The sequence below is a fragment of the Brassica oleracea genome, chromosome C1 (genome assembly GCF_000695525.1).
Source record: "Brassica oleracea var. oleracea cultivar TO1000 chromosome C1, BOL, whole genome shotgun sequence".
In the NCBI taxonomy this organism is placed as follows: domain Eukaryota; kingdom Viridiplantae; phylum Streptophyta; class Magnoliopsida; order Brassicales; family Brassicaceae; genus Brassica; species Brassica oleracea.
The window spans coordinates 34,579,337-34,600,561 of NC_027748.1; the positions used below are offsets into that span (position 1 = coordinate 34,579,337).

General features: G+C 33.9%; 1 protein-coding gene, 1 long non-coding RNA gene and 1 pseudogene across 5 annotated transcripts; all 3 read right to left on the minus strand.

Moving 5' to 3' along the window:
* The window catches only part of LOC106338230, a 6,796-nt pseudogene extending 6,090 nt beyond the window's left edge, over positions 1 to 706 (minus strand).
* Positions 707 to 9,177: 8,471 nt separating this feature from the next.
* LOC106293355 (probable cysteine proteinase At3g19400) lies at positions 9,178 to 11,190 on the minus strand. Its single transcript, XM_013729025.1, has 5 exons — positions 10,707 to 11,190; positions 10,376 to 10,614; positions 9,998 to 10,138; positions 9,468 to 9,905; positions 9,178 to 9,370 (listed from the first exon to the last, which is right to left on the minus strand). Exons 1-5 carry the CDS (start codon positions 11,143 to 11,145, stop codon positions 9,278 to 9,280), a joined length of 1,350 nt encoding a protein of 449 aa, XP_013584479.1. The 5' UTR covers positions 11,146 to 11,190; the 3' UTR covers positions 9,178 to 9,277.
* Positions 11,191 to 18,104: 6,914 nt separating this feature from the next.
* On the minus strand, positions 18,105 to 20,073 carry LOC106296258. Of its 4 annotated transcripts, none has more exons than XR_001261175.1 (8): positions 19,805 to 20,073; positions 19,614 to 19,699; positions 19,443 to 19,530; positions 19,222 to 19,331; positions 18,913 to 19,005; positions 18,694 to 18,756; positions 18,540 to 18,541; positions 18,105 to 18,468 (listed from the first exon to the last, which is right to left on the minus strand). It is a non-coding gene; the product is annotated as an uncharacterized LOC106296258 (long non-coding RNA). The 4 variants fall into 4 exon arrangements; XR_001261172.1 differs by having other exon boundaries at positions 18,540 to 18,572; XR_001261174.1 differs by having other exon boundaries at positions 18,633 to 18,756.
* Between the last annotated feature and the right edge of the window lie 1,152 nt (positions 20,074 to 21,225).

The window sequence follows — 21,225 nt, forward strand, 5'->3', positions numbered from 1 at the left end:
ATATTGTTCTTTTAAGTATAAAGGAAGCAGACAACAAAATTATTTTAAGAGAAGGTTGGGCTTTATGGGTCTTACGATTAGTACACGTTTTAAGACAAATAAATTTGATCGGTTTAATTTGGACCAATGAATGATTGATTTTGTCTTTTTGTTTTGTAAGCCTTTTTTTTTTAATTAGAAGATACAATAAGTTGGTCCATATAATTATATATTTTTGTAAGCCTTTTTCGTTTTCTTTGCTTTTACATTGAAATAAAATGAGTGATATGTTTGTAGTTTTTCTTTGGTCTAACTATATTTGTAGTTATTATAACGTCTTACCGTATTTTTAACCTATGCAAAATTTATAATATTCATTATATAAATTTTATATACGTTCACGTATACATTGCTGACTAACATGCGTACAGGTGCATGCGTAATATTTAGAAGCACACTATTATGAGATTTTTATACAAAAAGTTGTTATAGAAATGTACTTATTAATTACTAATCTAGACAACCTAATAGATAAAATAGCAGAAGTTAGGAAAAGAGAGGCTTGTAGTCTTACTTGGTTTTATCTTAAAAATAAAAATTTTGTTATATTAAAGGGCCAATTTTTTATTTTTGCCCTAGGGCCTCCGGTATGTTTGAGCCGGCCCTGCACCGAGATGATCACGAGAGACAGGGTGGTTGTGAATGTGAATGTGATGGGAGTAGACATTGTTTTGCTTTTTGGTGTGTTTCAGTGAGATTGGTGCAACTGTTGCGTTAAGGTATTTATAGGGAAAGAAACTTTTGTCTTCTAGAGGGAATTGGGAAGCAAGAGGGAAAAAAGCATGTGTTCCTCGTATTGACTCCGACTTGTCATCACCATCACCGACCAATATAATTTTATTATTCATATTCGATATCTTTTCAGAAAAGAAAATAAAATATTAAAATAAATAAATAAATAAAAATACAAAAAAAGAGAGAATTTCTTAAAAATAATTTTAACGTCGTCAGCAAAACACTAAATCCTGAACTCTAAATCGAAAACACTAAACACTGAAACACTAAATCTTAAAAACAATAAAACCTTAATCCTAACTCGTAAACCCTTGGATAAAAATAAATAAAAAAGTAGTCACTTAAAGAAAGAGAATTTTTCTAAATATTTTTCACGCTGTCAGCAAAACACATCAAACCCAGCAAAACACATTAACTTTAAATACTAAATACTAAATCTTAAATATTAAACTCAGTTTGACAAAAAAAAATATTAAACTTTAAACCCTAAATATCTAAGGGTTTAGGGGTTAGGCTTAAGGATTTTGTGTTTGTGTTTTTTATTTAGGGTTGCGGATTATCAAAAGGTGTAGGGTTTATCTAAGGATTTAGGGTTTAATTTTCTACTTAAAAAAATATTTAAAAAAAATTAATTACACTATTTTTTATTTATTTATTTTATTTTAAAAATATAATATAACTTGATAATATCATGTTTGTTTTTTAAAAAGATATCGAATATGAAATAACAAAATCTGAAAATCATATTGAATGGTGAACCTGCATGTTCACCTTCTAAGATGAACCCAAGAATAACTCATATTTTATATTGAGTTATGCTTGGGTTAGCCAATAATATTTTATTATTTCATATTCGATATTTTTTAAAAAGAAAATAAAATATTTTCAAGTTATATTATGTTTTTAAAATAAAAAGATAAAAATAAATAAAAAATAATAGTAGTTACAAAAAAAAAAAAAATTTAAATATTTTTAACGTCGTCAGTAAAACACTAAACCCTAAACCTTTGGGTAAACCCTAAACCCTTGGATAAATCGTAAACTCTAAATCAAAAACACTAAACCCTAAACCCTTGAGTGTTTTAGTGTTTAGTGTTTTTGATTTAGAGTTTAGGATTTATCCAAGGTTTAGGGTTTACCCAAAGGTTTAGGATTTAGGGATTAAAATTTAGGATTTAGGGTTTAGGATTTAGTGTTTTGCTGACGATGCTAAAATATATTTTTTTTAAAAAAAATTTTGTAACTATTACTATTTTTTTATTTTTTTATTTTTAAACTTTTTATTTTTAAAACATAATATAACTTGACAATATTTTGTTTCTTTTTCTCAAAGATATCGGATATGAAATAACACAATCCTATTAGTTGGTGAACCTAGGGGTGAACCCAAGAATAAGTATTTTATACTTGAATTTTTTTTGAGTTATTCATGGGTTCACCAACCAATAAGAATTAGTTATTTTATGTTCAGTATCTTTTAAAAAAGAAAATAAAATATTGTCAATTTATATCATGATTTTAAAATAAAATAAAAGAAAGTAAAAATAAATAAAAAATAGTACTAGTTACAAAAAAAGAATTTTTAAAAATATTTTTAATACCGTCAGCAAAACACTAAACCCTAAACCTTAAATCATAAACCCTAAACCGTTGGATAAACCCTAAACCCTTGAGTAAACCATAAACCATTAGATAAATAATAAACCTTAAATCAAAAATACTAAACCCAAGGGTTTAAGGGTTTAGTTTTTTTAAGATTTAGTGTTTAGTGTTTTTGATTTAGAGTTTAGAATTTATCCAAGTGTATATGGTTTAACCAAGTGTTTATGGTTTAATCAAGAATTTATGGTTTAACCAATGGCTTAGGGTTGGTTGTTTAGGTGTAGGGTTTAATGTTTTGCTGACGGCGCTAAAAATATTTTTAATTTTTTTTTTTGCGACTAGTACTATTTTTTATTTATTTTTACTTGTTTTTTTAATTTTAAAATCATGATGTAAATTGATAATATTTTTTTTTTTTTAAAAGATACTGAATATGAAATAACTAATTACTATTAGTCGGTGAAATCAAGAACAACTAAAAAAATTTCACATGGGAGAAATTGAGCATTTATTTCTCCAAGATTCTGAAATATGCAAGTTTATTTTTCAATTATTGTTTAAGCACAATAATACCTCGAGTTATAGTTATTATTGGAGTATGATTCAGTTATTGTTATAGTTGACTATGATAAACTGTGATTAGAAGTTTTTTAAATATTTCATGGAATAGTTAGTTTATTTTCAAAGCATGATCGCAATTTTATAGTTAACTCTAAGATGAACATTTTATTCTCCAAGATTTGGAAATCTGCAAGTTTATTTTTCAACTATTGTTTACGCACAATTATACCTAAGTTATAGTTATAATTGACTATGAAAAACTATGATTAGAAGTTTTTTGAATGTTTAATGGAATTGTTAGTTTATTTTAAATGTGATCACAATTTTAAAGTTAAATCTAGAAATCGAAAAATAAGAATTTAATTCTTCACTATTTTGCTATCGACATATTTATTCCCCAATTATCATTATGCAGAATCTTTTTTTGTCACTGAAACGATTATATTAATCTAAATGTGTAAAAGGCTTGAGAGAATATAACGAAATCTACTACAACGAAAAAAAGAGATAAGACATGTCTAAAGAGTGAAAAGATCCGAAAGATATTGTTCGAAAGAACGATTGATGATACTCGAATAAAACAACGCACGAGGAGTTTGAATGACGTGGTTTCTTTCTATTCGAATCCAAAATGTGAATTAACTGCAGGCATCATTTTCAAAATATATATTTGAGTAAAGATAATTTATACATCTAGAAAAAATAATCGAGACTTCAACATCAAAATCAAGCTAAAATGTTGAGAAAAGAAACGTGATTTCGCATAAATGTTACAACTTGTGTTGAGATTGTGACGTTCAACAACGGTCAGAGTAGTATACCGGGCTGGTTCATTAACTCTTGGTACAAGACTAAAGAAGACGATAACTGGATGGTTATTGGAGTCGGCTTAATTCACTGTACCGGTCTCCTCTATATAGCTGAGAGAGAGAAGAAGTTCATCATCATCACGAGAAGAAGAGTGAAAGCGACGAGCTAGAATCAGAGAGAGAGAGTAACAGAAAGATCAAGAACTTGTAGCCGTTTTGCATAAGACTCTTGATTCTATCTTTCTTGTACTATCTTTCGGAGTGATTGAGAAAAGTCGTTTGCTTGTGCCGTCAAGCACCCAGACGTAGAGATCTCACATTGAGACTCGAACTGGGCAAACAATCTGTGTGCATTTGTTTCTTTTCTTTTATCGTTCTTGGTTGCAAACGAGTCTGAGAGAGGAGTGAGATCAAACGTTAAGAGACTCGATCGGAGTTAGGATTCGTTATACTAACAGATTGTAAAGCGGGAGTCGATTCGTAAGAAGTGGTATCAGAGCCAGGTTCCTTAGGATGAAGGAATCGATGGCGAAGGTGAAGATCGCTTGTTTCGACGGTCAAGGGGATTTCTCAATGTGGAAGAAACGCATGATGACACATCTCTCGATTCTTGGCCTCAGGGATGCTTTGATCGAAGCACCGGCGACATCTGGATCTGAGTTAGAATTGAAGAAAGGCGACGCAGAAGAAGACTTCAAGGAGCGGATCAAGAAGCTCGAGACAGAGAAGTCAGAGAGGGCGAGTAACATGATTATCCTCAACCTTGGTGATCATGTACTGCGGAAGCTAGAGGATTACACCACGGCGGCGACGATCTGGTCAGCGCTTGAAAGGTTGTATAATTCCAAAACTCTTCCCAATAGAATTCATCTTCAACATAAGTTCTATATGTTTAAGATGATAGAATTTAAATCTATAGATGAGAACATAGATGATTTCTTGAACTTAGTTTCCGGGTTAAGCAGTGTAAATGTTTCCGTTTCAAAGGAGGTTCAAGCGATACTGCTATTGAGCTCACTGCCATCTCAGTACAACCAGCTGAAGGAAACATTGAAGTATGGAAGAGAGACGTTGACAATTGAAGATATCACAAACGCTGCAAAGTCAAAAGAGATAGAGCTGAAGGACGTGAAAGAAGCATAAACGTCACAACGATCTGGTGATGCATACATCACGCGAGGAAGACCTGATAGGCGAGATGACTACAGAGGCAGAAACTCAAACAAGTCCAGATCAAGGTCAAGATCAAAGCTTACGTGTTGGTACTGCAAGAAAGAAGGACACGTCAAGAAGGACTGCTTTGCCAGGAAGAAAATAATGGAGTCTGAAGATAATGGAGAAGCAGCTGCGATGGTTGATAAGCTACAGGAAGTAGATGCTTTGACCATCTCTGAGCAAGATCCAAGGGAAAGATGGATCATAGACTCCGGGTGTTCCTATCACATGACGTCCAGGTGCGAGTGGTTCACAGAGTTCTCAGAGGCAGCACGGGAAAGTTATGTTAGCTGACGATAGAGCTGTCACGGTACAAGGAATCGGAACGATCAGAATTAATGCCACATGAGGCACGGTCAAATCCCTCACAAACGTCAAGTATGTTCCTAATCTCAAAAGGAACTTGATTTCTGAGAGCTCACTTGATCTGCAGGGCTTTAAGCAAGAAGGTGGAGCTGGGAAGACTTCGTTCTACAAAAATGGGAAGTTGGCTCTGCAAGGTACCCTGTGTGGTAGCCTGTATCTTCTGGATGGCGACACAGTAAAGGCTGCAGCACTTGCACCAATATCGAAGGATGACACAGCTCTATGTGGCATAGCAGACTGGCACACACAAGCGTCAAAAACCTGAAGCTGCTAGCAGAAAAAGGAGTTCTCGACAAGAAGAGGATCAGTGACCTGGAGTTTTTCGAGAACTGTGTCATGGGTAAGAACAAACGCCTCAGCTTTAGTGTAGGTAAAAACGAAAGCAAAGAGGTGTTGAGGTATGTACATTCTGATATTTGAGGATCTCCCAATGTGCAAAAGTTTCTAGCTAGGAAGCAGTATTTCATGTCCATCATAGATGATTATTCTAGGAAGGTCTGAGTTTACTAAGGATGAGGCTTTCTTGAAATTCTGTGAGTGGAAAAAACTGGTGGTGAATCAAGTAGATAAAAAGGTTAGATGTCTTAGGACTGACAATGGCTTAAAATTCTGTAATATTGCGTTTGATGAGTTTTGTAAGCAGCAAGGTATAGAGAGACACAGGACGTGCGCATACACTCCTCAACAGAATGGAGTTGCAGAGCGCATGAATCGCACGGTGATGGAGAAGGTCAGATGCTTGCTGAATGAGTCTGGACTGGAAGAAAGGTTCTGGGCTGAAGCAGTCGCTACTGCAGTATACATCATCAACCGCACTACTTCGTCTGCAAATGACTACAACATTCCTGAGGAGGTGTGGTTGGGGAAGGCACCGGGTTATCGACACCTGAGAAGATTTGGGTGCATCGTGTACGTGCATATTGATCAAGGGAATCTCAAGCCAAGAGCGTTGAAAGGAGTGTTTATTAGGTATCCTACTGGAGTGAAAGGATATCGGGTGTGGCTACTTGAAGATCGAAAGTGTGTGATCAGTCGCAATGCAGTGTTCAGAGAGGATCTGGTATACAAAGATATACAGAAAGTCAAAGAAGTGGAGGCAAAGCAGGAAGCTTCAGGAGGTTTAGAATTGACCAGAAACATCGTTGGGATAGGAGAAAGTTCAGAATCAACAGAATAGATTCAAGCTGAAGGTGGAGCTTCGGAACCTATACAGGAGGAAGAACATCAAGTCTCTGAAGAGGTGGAAGATCTGAGCAACTATCAGCTTGCGAAAGATAGAACACGCAGGGAGATAGTGAAGCCAGCAAGATTTACTGAAGACTCCGAGTTAGCATTTGCATTATTGGCTGCTGAAACCATTGAGCCAGAAGAGTCGAATAATTATGAAGAAGCTATGAGCAGTAGAGATTGGAAGAAATGGAATGCAGGAATGGATGATGAGATGTTGTCATTGAATAAGAACAAGATGTGGTATCTCACGGATTTGCCAAAAGGCAAGAAAGCTATTGGGTGCAGATGGCTTTATAATTGGAAGCCATGAATACCTAGAGTTGAGGAGCCAAGATACAAGTCAAGGCTGGTAGCCAAAGGCTATTCCTAGAAGGAAGGAATTGACTACCAAGAGATATTCTCACCGGTGGTGAAGCACGTGTCAATTCGTGTTATGCTGTCTATAGTGGTGGATCAAGATTTAGAGCTGGAGCAGCTCGACATAAAGACAACGTTTCTACACGATACCATAGATGAAGAGATATATATGGACCATCCTGAGGGATATGTTGAAAAAGGACAAGAAGGCAAGGTTTGTAAGCTGGTGAAGTCGCTCTACGGGTTAAAACAAGCACCGTGTCAATGGAACAAGTGTTTTGATCAGTTCATGACCAAGAACGGCTTCGTGAAGAGCGAATTTGATCTATGTGTTTACATGAAGAAGCTGAAAGGCGGTGGTTACGTTTACTTGTTGCTTTACGTCGACGACATGCTACTGGTGGCAAGGGAAATGACAGAGATAAACAAGGTTAAGGAGATGTTAGCCAAAGAGTTCGCTATGAAGGACCTAGGGCCTGTTAAGAGGATTCTAGGAATGGATATAGAGAGGGACAGAGCAGGTGGAGTACTGAAGCTGTCTCAGTCAAGTTATTTGAAGAAGGTTCTTCAAGTTTTCAGAATGGGTGAATCTAAGTCTATTTCAACACCTATTGGAGCTCTGTTCAAGTTAACAGCGCTCAAGGAAGGAGAACAGGGATTTGCAGGTTCAGATGATGAAGTACCATACGCCAATGCAGTTGGGAGTATAATGTATGCGAGGATCAGTACAAGGCCTGAACTTGCGTTTGGTGTGGGTCTTGTAAGCCGATTTATGAGCAATCCAAGTCAAGAACATTGGTCAGGAGTGCAATGGATTCTGAGATATTTGGTGAAGACTCAAGACTTTGGTTTGGTGTTCACGAAGAGTACAGAGAAGTTCACTGTCAAGGGCTATTCAGATTCAGACTTTGGAGGTGATCTTGATCGTAGAAGGTCTACAACTAGGTTTGTTTTCAGATTTGGAGGCAACACAGTGAGCTGGAAGTCAGGACTACAACAGGTCGTAGCATTGTCAACGACAGAATCTGAATACATCTCGTTGGTGGAAGCCATCAAGGAGGGTCTGTGGTTGAGAGGCCTAACAGAGTAACTGGGGTACGATCAGTCAGAAGTTGTGGTTGGGTGTGACTCACAAAGCGCCATATGTTTGGCAAAGAATAACGTCTTTCACGACAGGACGAAGCATGTAGCAGTTTCGAAGCATGTAGCGTTGAAGATGAGTTTTGTGAGAGACATGATAGAAGCTGGAGAAGTAGTGATTTAGAAAGTCTACTCATCGAAGAATCCAGCAGACATGTTGACAAAGGTGATTTCGAGCAACAAGTTTGATCAAGCACTTGTTGATCTCGGAGTAGCTAAGTGCTAAGTGCACAGCTACGCTTGACGGCATAAGATATGGATGTTTGTTGTTGATGTCAAGGTGGAGATTGTTGAGATTGTGACATTCAACAACAGCCAGAGTAGTGTACCGGGCTGGTTCATTAACTCTTGGTACAAGACTAAAGAAGACGATAACCGGGTGGTAATTGGATTCAGCTTAATCCACTGTACCGGTCTCCTCTATATAGCTGAGAGAGAGAAGAAGTTCTTCATCATCACAAGAAGAAGAGTGAAAGCGACGAACTAGAATCGGAGAGAGAGAGTAACATAAAGATCAAGAGCTTGTAGCGGTTTTGCATAAGACTATTGATTCTATCTTTCTTGTACTATCTTTCGGAGTGATTGAGAAAAGTCGTTTGCTTGTGCCGTCAAGCACCCAGACGTAGAGATCTCACATTGAGACTCGAACTGGACAACCAATCTGTGTGCAATTGTTTCTTTTCTTTTATCATTCTTGGTTGCAAGAGAGTGCGAGAGAGGAGTGAGATCAAACGTTAAGAGAGTCGATCGGAGTTAGGATTCGTTAGACTAACAAATTGTAAAGCGGGAGTCGATTCGTAAGAACTTGTTTGGCCTAAATTATCATATCAGTGTTCTAAGCCGTTAACAAGACCATTGTTGATCACCAAGAAGATTCACATTTGCGAGTCGATCAAAGTTACTAAAACAAGAATCAATGGACGAACTACAAGAAACTCATAGATAAGCAGATGTCAAAAAAAAAAAAAAAAAAAAAAAAAAAAGAGAATCTAAATGCCAACCGTCCGAAATCAGATCAAAAGAGGGAATCATACGAAATTAATAAGTCATATGATCAGATTGATTTATGTTTAAAAAAATTGTATCAACTTTTATTACTCAAGAAATAGTGTGATCACACTATGAACCAATTCTAAAGTGTCTAAAGACAAAGGACAGAGTCTTGGACACTTGGAATACAAAGCTGAAAAACTAAACGGCTCCTTTATTCGTTTTGTCTATCCTCAAGAGCTGCTCACAAGCACGTTAGTAGCCTTACTGGTCGCAGTCGCTGGGCCTCGGGTAAAAGCTTTTACACTTAACGGACTGTTTGCCTTCTGTCCACACCAAATTTCATAATACGAATCAGTCAAAAGTAACAAACAATAACATAAGTCGTCTTTAAGCCAAAAGAGAGAAGAACAAGAAACTAACCATTCTACAAGTACCAGCCTCCAAATCGCAGACAGGATACGCCTGAGGGCAGCAGCTAGAACCATCCTCACAGCAAGTGGCGGACTCAAACGGACAACATCCCCAGCTATAGCATTTACCTTTGTACTCATATAGACAACAACAAGTGGACTTGGCTGGACAAGTGTAAGACTTGTCACAAACAACAGGTGAAGGTGGTGGCGGTTTTGGTGGGTTTATGCTAGATGATTTGGTAGGGTAAGAAGCCATCATCGCCACACCACATTTCCCTGACGAATCTTTAATGTTACGTTGGAGCTTAACGTATCCGCTTTCTCCCCAGTTTGATCCCCATGAGTTACGGATAATCCAGTAGTCTTGACCTTCTTGGGAGGTTCCGTATCCCACGGCTACAACTCCATGGTCCAAAGCTGTTCCACATGTTCCTGTAAACACACCCTGAAGAAACAACATAACATATATAACTTCAGTGAAACTGGTATTGTTTAAGAAAACTAATCATACATGAAGATTTTTTGTTAGTATATTACTGATTTGTAAAGCTGAAACTCTCGGCCACCAGCTTCAATTGCAACACTGATTGGTTGATGAGCAAGAGCCTTCTTCAAAGACTTCTCATCGTTTTCAGGAACATCCTCAAAACCATCGATTGTAACAACACGAGTGTTTTTCTGTAGATAACAAAACATAGCATAACCCATGAGCCACTAATCAAAACTATAAAGCAAGCATACCAACATGAAGTTAACCTAGTGTGCCTAAAACTCTTTAATTTTAGTAAGCGTCTAAAGTGCTCTCTAAAGGAAAGCATGACATAGACTTCTCCTAACGAATATACGGACCTAGGGCCAAAACCTCCTAGTCATTCGAAAAACACTACAAAATGTTGTCGTCTCAGCGGTTTATACCTTGTCGGAATTGCACATATTAACATCAGTGGCTACATAAGGATAATCTTCCTCTGTGTCAATACCACCGTTGTCAATAATGAACTGAAAAGCATAGTCCATGAGACCACCATTACATCCCTCATTGTAGCTTGTGTCACAATCAACAAGTTCTTGCTCCGACAGAGATACTAACTCCCCTGTCTTGATCTGGTTTATCCCTTCAACAGCTCCAATCGCCGAAAACGCCCAGCAACTTCCTGTTTATTACCAAAAACCTCTCATAACACGAAACATAAAACGCAATAACCGCAAACGCAATTCTAAAGAGAGAGAGACTTTGAAGTCATACCACAGGATCCTTGATCTTTGACTGGAACAACGGCACCTTTGGCTCTCCAGTCAACTTCATCAGGCAACTTATCTCCAACCTTGTGTAGATACCTCTCTGCCTTCACCGAAACCCTAGTCCTCTCCATCTTCTTCCTCAAGTACATCGCTCGAAACTCTTCGTTGGTTAGATCCGCGAACCGGGTCAACCCGAGTTCGTAACTCTGGTTCGGGACAGAGTTGTGCTCTTGCACGAACCTCACGTTGTCCATGAAGATCTGAAACCGCTGATCCTTCTCTCCTAGTCCATTGTAGTTCTTGTGATTCTCCACAAGCCACCGCTCGAATATATTTCGTTCCATCAAGTTCTGCTCGAGCACCTTAGCCGTGACGCCGCCGAGAGACGAGGAGACTAGTAACACCGAGAGGATCACGAGAGTAAATCTAATTGTAGTAGACATGTTTTGTTTTGTTAGGTTTCAATGAGATTTGTGAGAACTGTTGCGTCAAAGTATTTATAGGGTTAGGACACTTTTGTCTTCGAGAGGGAAGTGGGAAGCGTGAGGGATACATGTGCTCTTCGCATTGGATTTGGGCCTAATGGCTATGACGTGTCATTTTGTTTTTATATTAAAATGATTAAAGGCAGTGGATAATTCATAGTTTGATTCAACGAATTTCTCTTGTATATCTTGTTTAAACTTTAGCCAAGTAGTTAACTCTTAATTGTCGAAATAATAAATTGATTAAATAACTTCTGATAGTTCTTTTGATAGAAATGTAAATTTCATTACTTTTGTAATTTAGGTTGAATACAATAAACTTGTATTCTAGTTCAGATCAGTGTTAATCTCCCAAAAAAGATTTGAAAGACTCAAAACACACACATCCTAGAACTAAACTCAATTAAATAAAATCATACCTAGAACTAATAGAATTTGTATCATACTTTAACATAATATGTTGTCATATTATTTTAAAATATATTTTATTAATAATAACACTTATAAACTCGTTTATTCTTATTACTTTTTATTTATTTATTAAATATTGAGATATCTGGCTAATTGTCCTTTAATATTTATCGCATGTTTCTTTCGTTTGGAAAACCTAATTCTAACCTTCATGACATGGTAGTTTCTTTAAAACTCTGCAATCTTTTCTCGGTAGGTACTAGGAACAAATGATTTAAAAAATACATTTTTGATGTCGTGGTCATGCAAGGTATTATTATTACAGGTTACAATAACCAAAGAAATATTCTGTTTTTCAATTATTTTTGTTGTTGCTTGCATCGTGACAACATCGTGAAAACTCTTATATTCCAACTCGGAAAGTAAAACGAGGAACTCTTCGTTCCCAAGTCTTGAAATCCCTATTATGTAATCCTTGTTTCATATTTTGAAATCTCTCTTATCAGTGGCGGAGGCAAAATTTTAATTTACTAGGCCAATTTGATAATAAGTACATATTTTACAGGGGCCAATAAATACATTTTAATATTCCAACAGATTTTAAAAGTAAAATACAAATAAAAAAAATTCTTAGAAAACCATATGGGTCATGTGACCCCTTTGGCTACAAGCTACCTCCGCCAATGTCTGTTATATAATCCTCGTTTCATATACTTATACGGTCTCCTATTGGTTACTACTACTACTAGGATTATATCCTTCTTTCTATGCGGCCACATGCTTTAGCTCAATTATTTAGCTAATGTGATTTAGGTTGTAGTGAAAATAGTAATAAGGGTTCGACTTTCAACAGCCTATACTTGAATATGTACTCTTACTTTATGTTTTTAAGTCTGTGACTACCATACTCGAGTTAAGATTGAGTCGTTTTCATTCGTTTTACAAGCAAGCCAATTGAAATATGGTTGGATCTTTGTTGTTCTAATAGCATCTCCAAAAGACAGTATATAACTCCAAATATAAAGTTTTTTGGTCCAGTGGTTTGACCAAGGATTCATTAATGCATCTACACCAAGAGATCTGAGTTTCAATTCCCGGAGAAGGCGGAATTATGCGAATTAAAGGAGAAAAGGCTTACAAGAGATCTACAACATGGCGCAAGGAATACCGTCGAACGTGGATCCGATAGGGTGGCTCAGGTGATGCAGTCAAGCGTAAATCCTCATACGGCAGGTAGAATTGTCGGCTGTGAAATCGTCTGTAATATTTCTCATAGTTGTAATAGCATAATTATCCAGCGTTAAAAAAAAAAACTTCAAAACTTCAAATTTGAAATTTTATATTTTTATTTGCATTTTAGTCCCTACAATTACACATCACATTTATGATTCATATATATTTTCCTCTTTATTGTTTTAATCCTTATAAAAATTATATCTCATAAATATTTCAAGTTTTGTTTACAAAATTTAAGTTTACACATAAAATTAAATAAAACTTTAAAAGAAGATTTAAAATATTTAAAACTAGATTTAGATAACAAAAATATACAAAAGAAACTTAATAAAAAACTTTTAAAAAAATTACATGAAGACATAACTATTACACAGATTTAAATATAACAACAACACTAATAGTAATATAAGTTTGATCCGGAACCTTCAAAATTTCTAAATATTGTCCAATTTGTTTTGTGTAACTGAAGATGGTTGTTGTTGTTGTTGATGATGTGTGTTCGTACAATTCTTTCTTGTTCATATTGAATATATTCACGAGTATTAATATCATCGATAAAAGTTAGTCTTTTAGCAATATTTTATGTTTCTCTTTTACATTCTTGCTCTGATCTAATGTATTTACAAGTATTAATATCACCTAATTTTAACAATTTTTAGCTCTAATCTACAAATTAAAAATGAGGAGAGCCATTTTTACTTCGAAATGCACTAGTAAATCTTATATGCATTACGAAAATCACTTTATGGAATAATATGGTATTTTGCTTGAAGTTTAAAATTAATTAAGTTATCATGTTTAAAACTTTTTATTTTAATATAATATTTTATTAGTTAATGTTGTTGTAATATGTTTATATATGTACTAGTTATTTATAATTTTCTTATGAATTCAAATTGATTATGACAAATATAATGACCATATTATAAAATACAAATAGTTTTGAAGTTAAGTTTGAAATTTTGCTTTTGCAGAAGAACACCTTTAAACTTCAAATATAAAGTTTGAAAAACTTCAAAATAGAGTTTCTTTTTGGAGATGATCTAAACGATGTAGTAGCGTCTCTTAGCAGAGTCTTTTGGATTTTTGTTTGAAGAAATCCACGCTATATAGTTTAATAAATCATGTTAAAACTCTAAACTAGTTATACAGTACTGCCCAAGTCTCTATTAAATACTCTCAAGATTGTGAAGATTTCATCAGCATATTCTATACATTACTTGCTCAATAATTCTGGAGTAAATCGAACAATTTAATGTTCTTCCCTAGTTTTAATATATTTTTGGTAAAACCCTAGTTTTAAAATTATATGATACATGTATCAAGGGCCATTTAGAGGCACATGGATCTTTTAATTTTTCAAGAAGTCAAACAAAAACGCATTGGCTTTGGTTATGTTATTATGTCTTTTGTTTAGTAGTCATAATGATAACAGTTATTTTTTGTCTCGAGAAAATGTAATTCTCATTAAGGTTGAACTGTTCTTGTTTGTTGATGTTGTACAAGTAAAGAAGATAGAAGTTCGGTTATATAAGATCACTAGGGTAAGCGGACGAGATATACTTTACTTGTAATCTAGGTTTTTTTAATTTTTGTATAATTTTGCGGACGAGATATACTTTACTTGTAATCTAGGTTTTTTTAATTTTTGTATAATTTTGTGGTTTGTGTTTTAGTTTTGCATTTGCAATAGATGTGTGTGATAATTATTTTTGTCTTTTAGAAAATTTTAAGTGAAGAAAGATTATATGTGATAAGAGATATTTTGCTTGTTTACAATAGTTGTTTTTGTTGTCCAAAAAAACAATAGTTGTTTCTTTATTAAAGAGATATGAAATTGATATGTTGTAAGGGGTTCAAATGGTCTTCATGTTGTTTCCTTTTACAAAAAAATGATCTCATATTCGGTGCGTTATTTGTGGGTTGTAAGGAAGAATTGGGCTGCGGATAATTTTTGCGTGTGTATGTTATAAGAGTAATTACTTTTCATGTTGAATCATAGTCTTTAGACATGTTATTGGAGTGGAAGTTGTTATTATTTGAAGTTGCATTTCTTATTAAAAATAGAATGTTATATTAAATGCGAAAAATGTAGTAAAACAAAACTAATCAAAATAAGAAAACATTGAAACTGGAAAGTGTAAAAACTGAATAGTGGTCGATGAGTGTAGTCACTTGTTAGTCACTGTAAAACCAACTCCAAGAACTTCTCCTTTTGTTTATAGTAATAACAATCATTGCATCGATTTTCCAGATTATTGAGATGACACTTTCTTGGTGGCATTATAAATATCATATTAGTTCCATAACAATTTTTTCAATACAGAGACATCGCGTAAGGAACGTTTGGTTGGTATTAAGATATACTATTTATTAATTTAAGTTGTTGGTTAGTTTGTTTGTAAGTAATTTTTGTTTTGAATTTTTGATTCTATGGCATCACAATGATTGAGTTGCTATGTCATCTGCAGTAGAATAATTTGTATCTAACAACTAATGTATATGACTCCTTATGAAGTTCTCACTAGTCATATGGTCTTTGCATAATTTTCCAAAAAGAAAATCTCAACTTTGGTGAGAAATTGGCAGTCCAAACATTAGCCAACCAGTTGGGTTGGAAACGGTGTTCATGCGTTGGGAATGTTGTTCCTGATGTTCATCGAAGTCATTTCTTAAGTTTATTGTTGGGTGATACTCGGTTTTGATAAAATAAGCTATATTGTTTGTTAAGAACAAATATGAGCATCTATGGACCATTTCTTGCTTGGTCTTAAATCTTAAGCATCGGATTTCAGATTTTGGAGAAGAGATTCATAATTGTTTCTATGTTCCATTCGAAATCAGCTACCAAGATATTTTTATTGTCAAGATTTGGAGGACCCATCGGTAGAAATTCGTTTCTTTGAAGAGATTTGAAGTTGCATTCAAACTAAATTATTATTTTTTGTTCTTAAAACAGAGAGGATTATTTTTCTAAAACAATTAATATACTTTTGTTTAAACCTGGAATACATACTATTTGGATTTCCATTAACGAAGTACTACAACTTTTATATGGTTTGCAGAAATTTTAATCCTATTTATAGCATAAACTGTGTATTTATTATGGACATTTCTGTATATTTTTTATTAGTCAAATATTATTGTAAAGAAATTTTCATTTTAATCATTTTAGTCTTTTAATTTTTTTTATTTATAAAGGTTAGGAAAATATTTAACCAAATAAATGGGTATATAATCTCTTATAAGATTTTAACATGACATAAAATCTACGTTTTGACACATTAACACTTACCATCAATTAGCGTAGTTGATTTTCTGTTATTTACTTGATTTATTTTGATTTATAGAAAAATTTATTTTCATAATACAATATTAAAATATGAGCAGATATGTCTTATCAGCGGTAAAATACGTTTATGAGAAAAATAAAAGTTGCTTAAAAAATCTTCAAAACATTTCTATATTTATCTCATCAGGCCGAATATGAGATTACAGGGGCTTACAACGTTTCTGTAAGAACTTTAAAAAAAAATCATGATTCCAGGGTTTATACCCGTGGAAAAAAATTTTAGAGCCAAAGCCAATGTTTCAATTGGTTGTGCTCAGATCCGGCCCTGCTAGTTCTTTTATTTTAGTATGGCTTTCGAAATCATTTCTTGTTTAGCTGCTAAAGTGGTCTTTTGATACCCTACTTCAATTTTTCCAATAAATGTCGCCGTTAAATAAAGATAAATTTATGTCAAAAAATTACTTTTCCCAATATCTGTTTACGGAATTTTACACTTTTATGGCATAGTGAGAAGCAACTTCCACCCAATCTTCTTATCAAAACAATTGAGAAAAAAATATCAGGTAACAGGCTGTCTACAATCAGAAGGCATGGAGATCGGAAGTATGATGATGGGCTCACCATTTGGTTTGGTTCTAGATGAAGGTCTTTAGTTTAGAGAATTAGTTCATTCCTCATTCTTTATTCTGTAGTTAAATCACATAGGTAGCATTTTATGTACAAAAGGTGTTTTTGAATGAATAAAATGTAACATTTATTCTTTTAACAAAATCCTAAACATTTGTTCATCATTTTTCTTCTTTTTAGCATTATCATTTTACCTAATTTCTTTTTTGCCTTATTGTGTTATTGCTTATCAATTCTTAATTAGGTAAACATTCTCGCTCAACGATTACACTATTTAATATTTCCTCAGTAAGTAAATACTGATATTTTAAGATTTTAAATACATTAACAACACTATAAATATTTGTATTTTTATTTCTTTTTTACTTTGGTTTTTGTCTTCAATAAATGTCCAACTATTTATTTTTTACATTTTAATTTATATTTACCTTTTTAAACAACATAAATTAATTAAAATTTAAAACATAATATTTTAAAAACAAACAAAAAAACTAAAACATCATTCCTTTAAATACATAGGGAGTATTTCTTTTGTTCCTAGATTAATCCAAAGTTCATTTTACGTGGCCACAATAACTAACATCGTATTTATAACTTTTTAATTTATTTTGTTTATTAATTTACTGAATAAGAGTATGAGTTTCCTTATATATGGAGAATCAAGTATAAGATCACGAATTTTAAATAAATTTGAACGAGAAGAATTTTATGGACTTTATATTGGTGGATAAAATTTACAAATAATTCATTTTCATATTTACGAATAAATAAATTTACAAATAATTAAATATATTAAATATATTTAATTCATTTTCAACTAAAACTAAGATAAATTAATTTTTCATATTTATATCATGAAGTTTTTTTTTATCTTTTTTTTCTTAAAAAATATTGTCTATTTATTTGACTATTTATTTGATAAATCATAAACTTAATTAATTATTAAAAATTCATAAAATATAATTATCTTGTTTTTTTTAATAGTTTGTTCTAGTTATAATGATATGTCAACTCGACTGTTTATTAACAAAGAAAAGCAGTAGCTATCTAAGCTTTCATCATTTCAAAAGAAAATGCATGTGTTCCTTTTTAGTTAGATTAGTCAAAGCATTCAGTCAATTTGATATTCGTTTTTTTTATCTTCCTACTATATGAAATTGGTGTTTATCGAACACTTGCGGAAAGCCATTCGAGTTGTTTATGTCCTTTTGTATTTAAATATTTTGATGCTTATAAATGTCTTCCATTAGGGCTGAGTTGATTACCTTTCAGTCAATTTCAGTTTGAATAAAAAAGAAAAGGTGTTTGGCAACTAACAAAAGAATCTGACAACATGAAAAGAGTAAAGATCTCTACGTAACTAAAAAATATCGTTGATATGTTTGAGCGCATGCATATAAGGTAATGGTCAAAAGTGAATACAGACAGAGACAGCAGAACAAACTGTGTTGTTGTAATAAAACGATACGGCATGATGTCTTCCCACTCCCCAGGCAGAACATCTCAGAAAAATTAAATAACCTAGAAGTCTCTTCTGTGCCTCAGCCACTGACCACAACCGAGAAAAACAATGGGCACTCTCGGAGCCGGAGAAGCTTCTTGAAGAAATCGACAGTAAGGTAATTGCAATTCTCCATGTACACCAGCTGCAATGTGGCTAACTTCACTCCCGCATTTCCAACGACGCTATGGCCACGTTTGTCACCTCAATCCCTCTATAACAATGGACCAAAGTAAATTAGTCGTTGGAGATAGTATATATTACTAACAGAGATAGAGAGCGTACCACTGTATTAATCACAGACTTGTGAACCCAATCCTTCAAGAAGATCGTATGAGCGTAGAAATATTATAACCACACAAAGGAAAGAAAGAAGACATGATTATTGTGTGTTTTTGATAGGATGGATACAATAGAATAATCGATGGACGATGATTACCTTGCTCAAGAGCAATCAAGTGAGGATGGTAACCGTTTTCTCAGTGATCAGCTAGGGGATACTCTTACAATAAATTGAAATTACATAAGATCTTTAGGAGTACTGGACTATAAAAGTTAAGACTATATATTTTAGAATCTGATTGGTTACTGGATTATAAACCAAATATTTTGACATTTAAAGCAATAAGTTGACAAACCTTTTTTATCAACACCTCACCTGGTCAATCAAATCTGGATTTGTAACACCCCAACCTTTGTTTCTAAATGTGTCACGAACATCCTCACATGAATGGCAGCAGTCATGCTCTTCCTGCAAGGAAAAACAACATAGGTCAGATGAAAGTAGGAAAGCAAGACTGAAAACACACCATCAAGTATTCTGAAATGATAAGTCATTTTTATGCTATGCAAGCAAGATCCACTATATTTTGCAGCTACCTACAGTATCTCTCCTTTTGTTCAACTCCAGGTCTGCATATTATTAAAGACATTTTCTTTAGAAAGTAAATGGCGCACTGACGTTTACCTTGTTCTCGTAGTTCAGTAAACCTGAGACAGCAAGGTTTCACATTCTTGCTAAGGTTCGTAGCAATAACATTAGACTCCTTAGATAATCCTTAGTATATTTCAGATTAGCTGAGCAAATAACATTCGAATAGAAAAATAAATAAGTCTCTGTTTTAAACTGTTACCAAAAAAAGACTGTTATAACACCAAAGAAATAAATAAACTTGAAGAGAAGCTTACATGAGTTTTCAAGCTCTAGTAGACGCATCTGGATTAACGCCACACACAAATTATCTTTTCACTCGTGGCTGCTGCTCTGATATCGAACCTGTAATCCAATTTTATACATCGCCACTTGAATCAATTTGATCTTGTATTTGATAAAGAATCCATAGCTTGTGAGCCTCTTACCTTTTGACCAAAGCATTGACGTTTCCTCTTCAACTGAAATTTCATCAGTGTAATCGCACTTCAACCATGGAGGAGCAGCAGTCGGACTTCAAATCAGAAAGGAGGATCAATGAGCTAGCATTTCACAAACAATGAATTAACTTTGTTTTTTCACGGTTTGAGAGACTGATGTTCAAGGGAATAAAGCTAACCTTTTTATAGGTGTAGATACACCGCCTTGCAGAGGGATAAGTTGCATTCAATATCAGATCATGCTTCACGTCGGTCTATGGCGTTAAGAAGGCAATAAAGGAGAAGAATCTGTAACTCGTCGGTTGATAATAACAGAAGACTAAACGTCGCGACTGAAGACCAACAAAAAAACTCTTCTCGATTTGAGCCACTCAGTCTCTGGAAACTCCATTGCTGATGTCAGAGAACCAGGGCCGGCTCAAACATACCGGAGGTCCTAGGGCAAAAATAAAAAAAATTGGCCCTTTAATATAACAAAAATTTTATTTTTAAGATAAAATCAAGTAAGACTACAAGCCTTTTTTTTTCCTAACTTCTGCTATTTTATCTATTAGGTTGTCTAGATTAGTAATTAATAAGTACATTTCTATAACAACTTTTTGTATAAAAATTTCATAATAATGTGCTCCTAAATATTACGCATGCACCTGTACGCATGTTAGTCAGCAACAGACTACCATATAATAATGTATACGTGAACGTATATAAAATGTTTATATAATGAATATTATAAATTTTGCATAGGTTAAAAATACGGTAAGACGTTATAATAACTACAAATATAGTTAGACCAAAGAAAAACTACAAACATATCACTCATTTTATTTCAATGCAAAAGCAAAGAAAACGAAAAGACTTACAAAAATATATAATTATATGGACCAATTTATTGTATCTTCTAATTCAAAAAAAAAAAAAGGTTACAAAACAAAACAAAACAAAAGGACAAAATCAATCATTCATTGGTCCAAATTATACCGATCAAATTTTTTTTTTTTAAACGTGTACTAATCGTAAGGCCCCATAAAGTCCAACCTTCTCTTAAAATAATTTTGTTGTCTGCTTCCTTTATATTTAAAAGAACAATATTATGATCTATCGAGAACAGTATGATAATTTGTGTACATGGGCCCCTTTGTCTCTGGGCCCTGGTGCACTGCTCTCCCTTGTCCCTAAGCCGGACCCTATTTTATAATAATAGATAGATAGGCAACGTGAAAAATGGCCGAACAACGTACAACAATTTTATTAGCTTACAGATTTCATAAACTTTTAAACTAATTAAGATAAACGATGATCGACTCCTCTTTACGTTATCAAGGAAAGTGATAAATGTTGAACATGTAGCAATGTTAATTAAAAAAGGAAATTTAAAATTTTTATCAAAGTCTCAGAATTTATCCCTTGTTTATAAGACATTGAAAAGGTCATTTTTCAATCTAATCTATGTTTTTTCTTATTATCAACGTTACTATCCATGAGAGAGAGGGAGAAAGTGAATGTGCCTTTAAAATTCTTAGCTTAATCCACGAGCCCAATTGCAAGATAAATACTTCGGACCCAGTGACTTACGTTGGGTTATCAAAGACCATGATTGCCT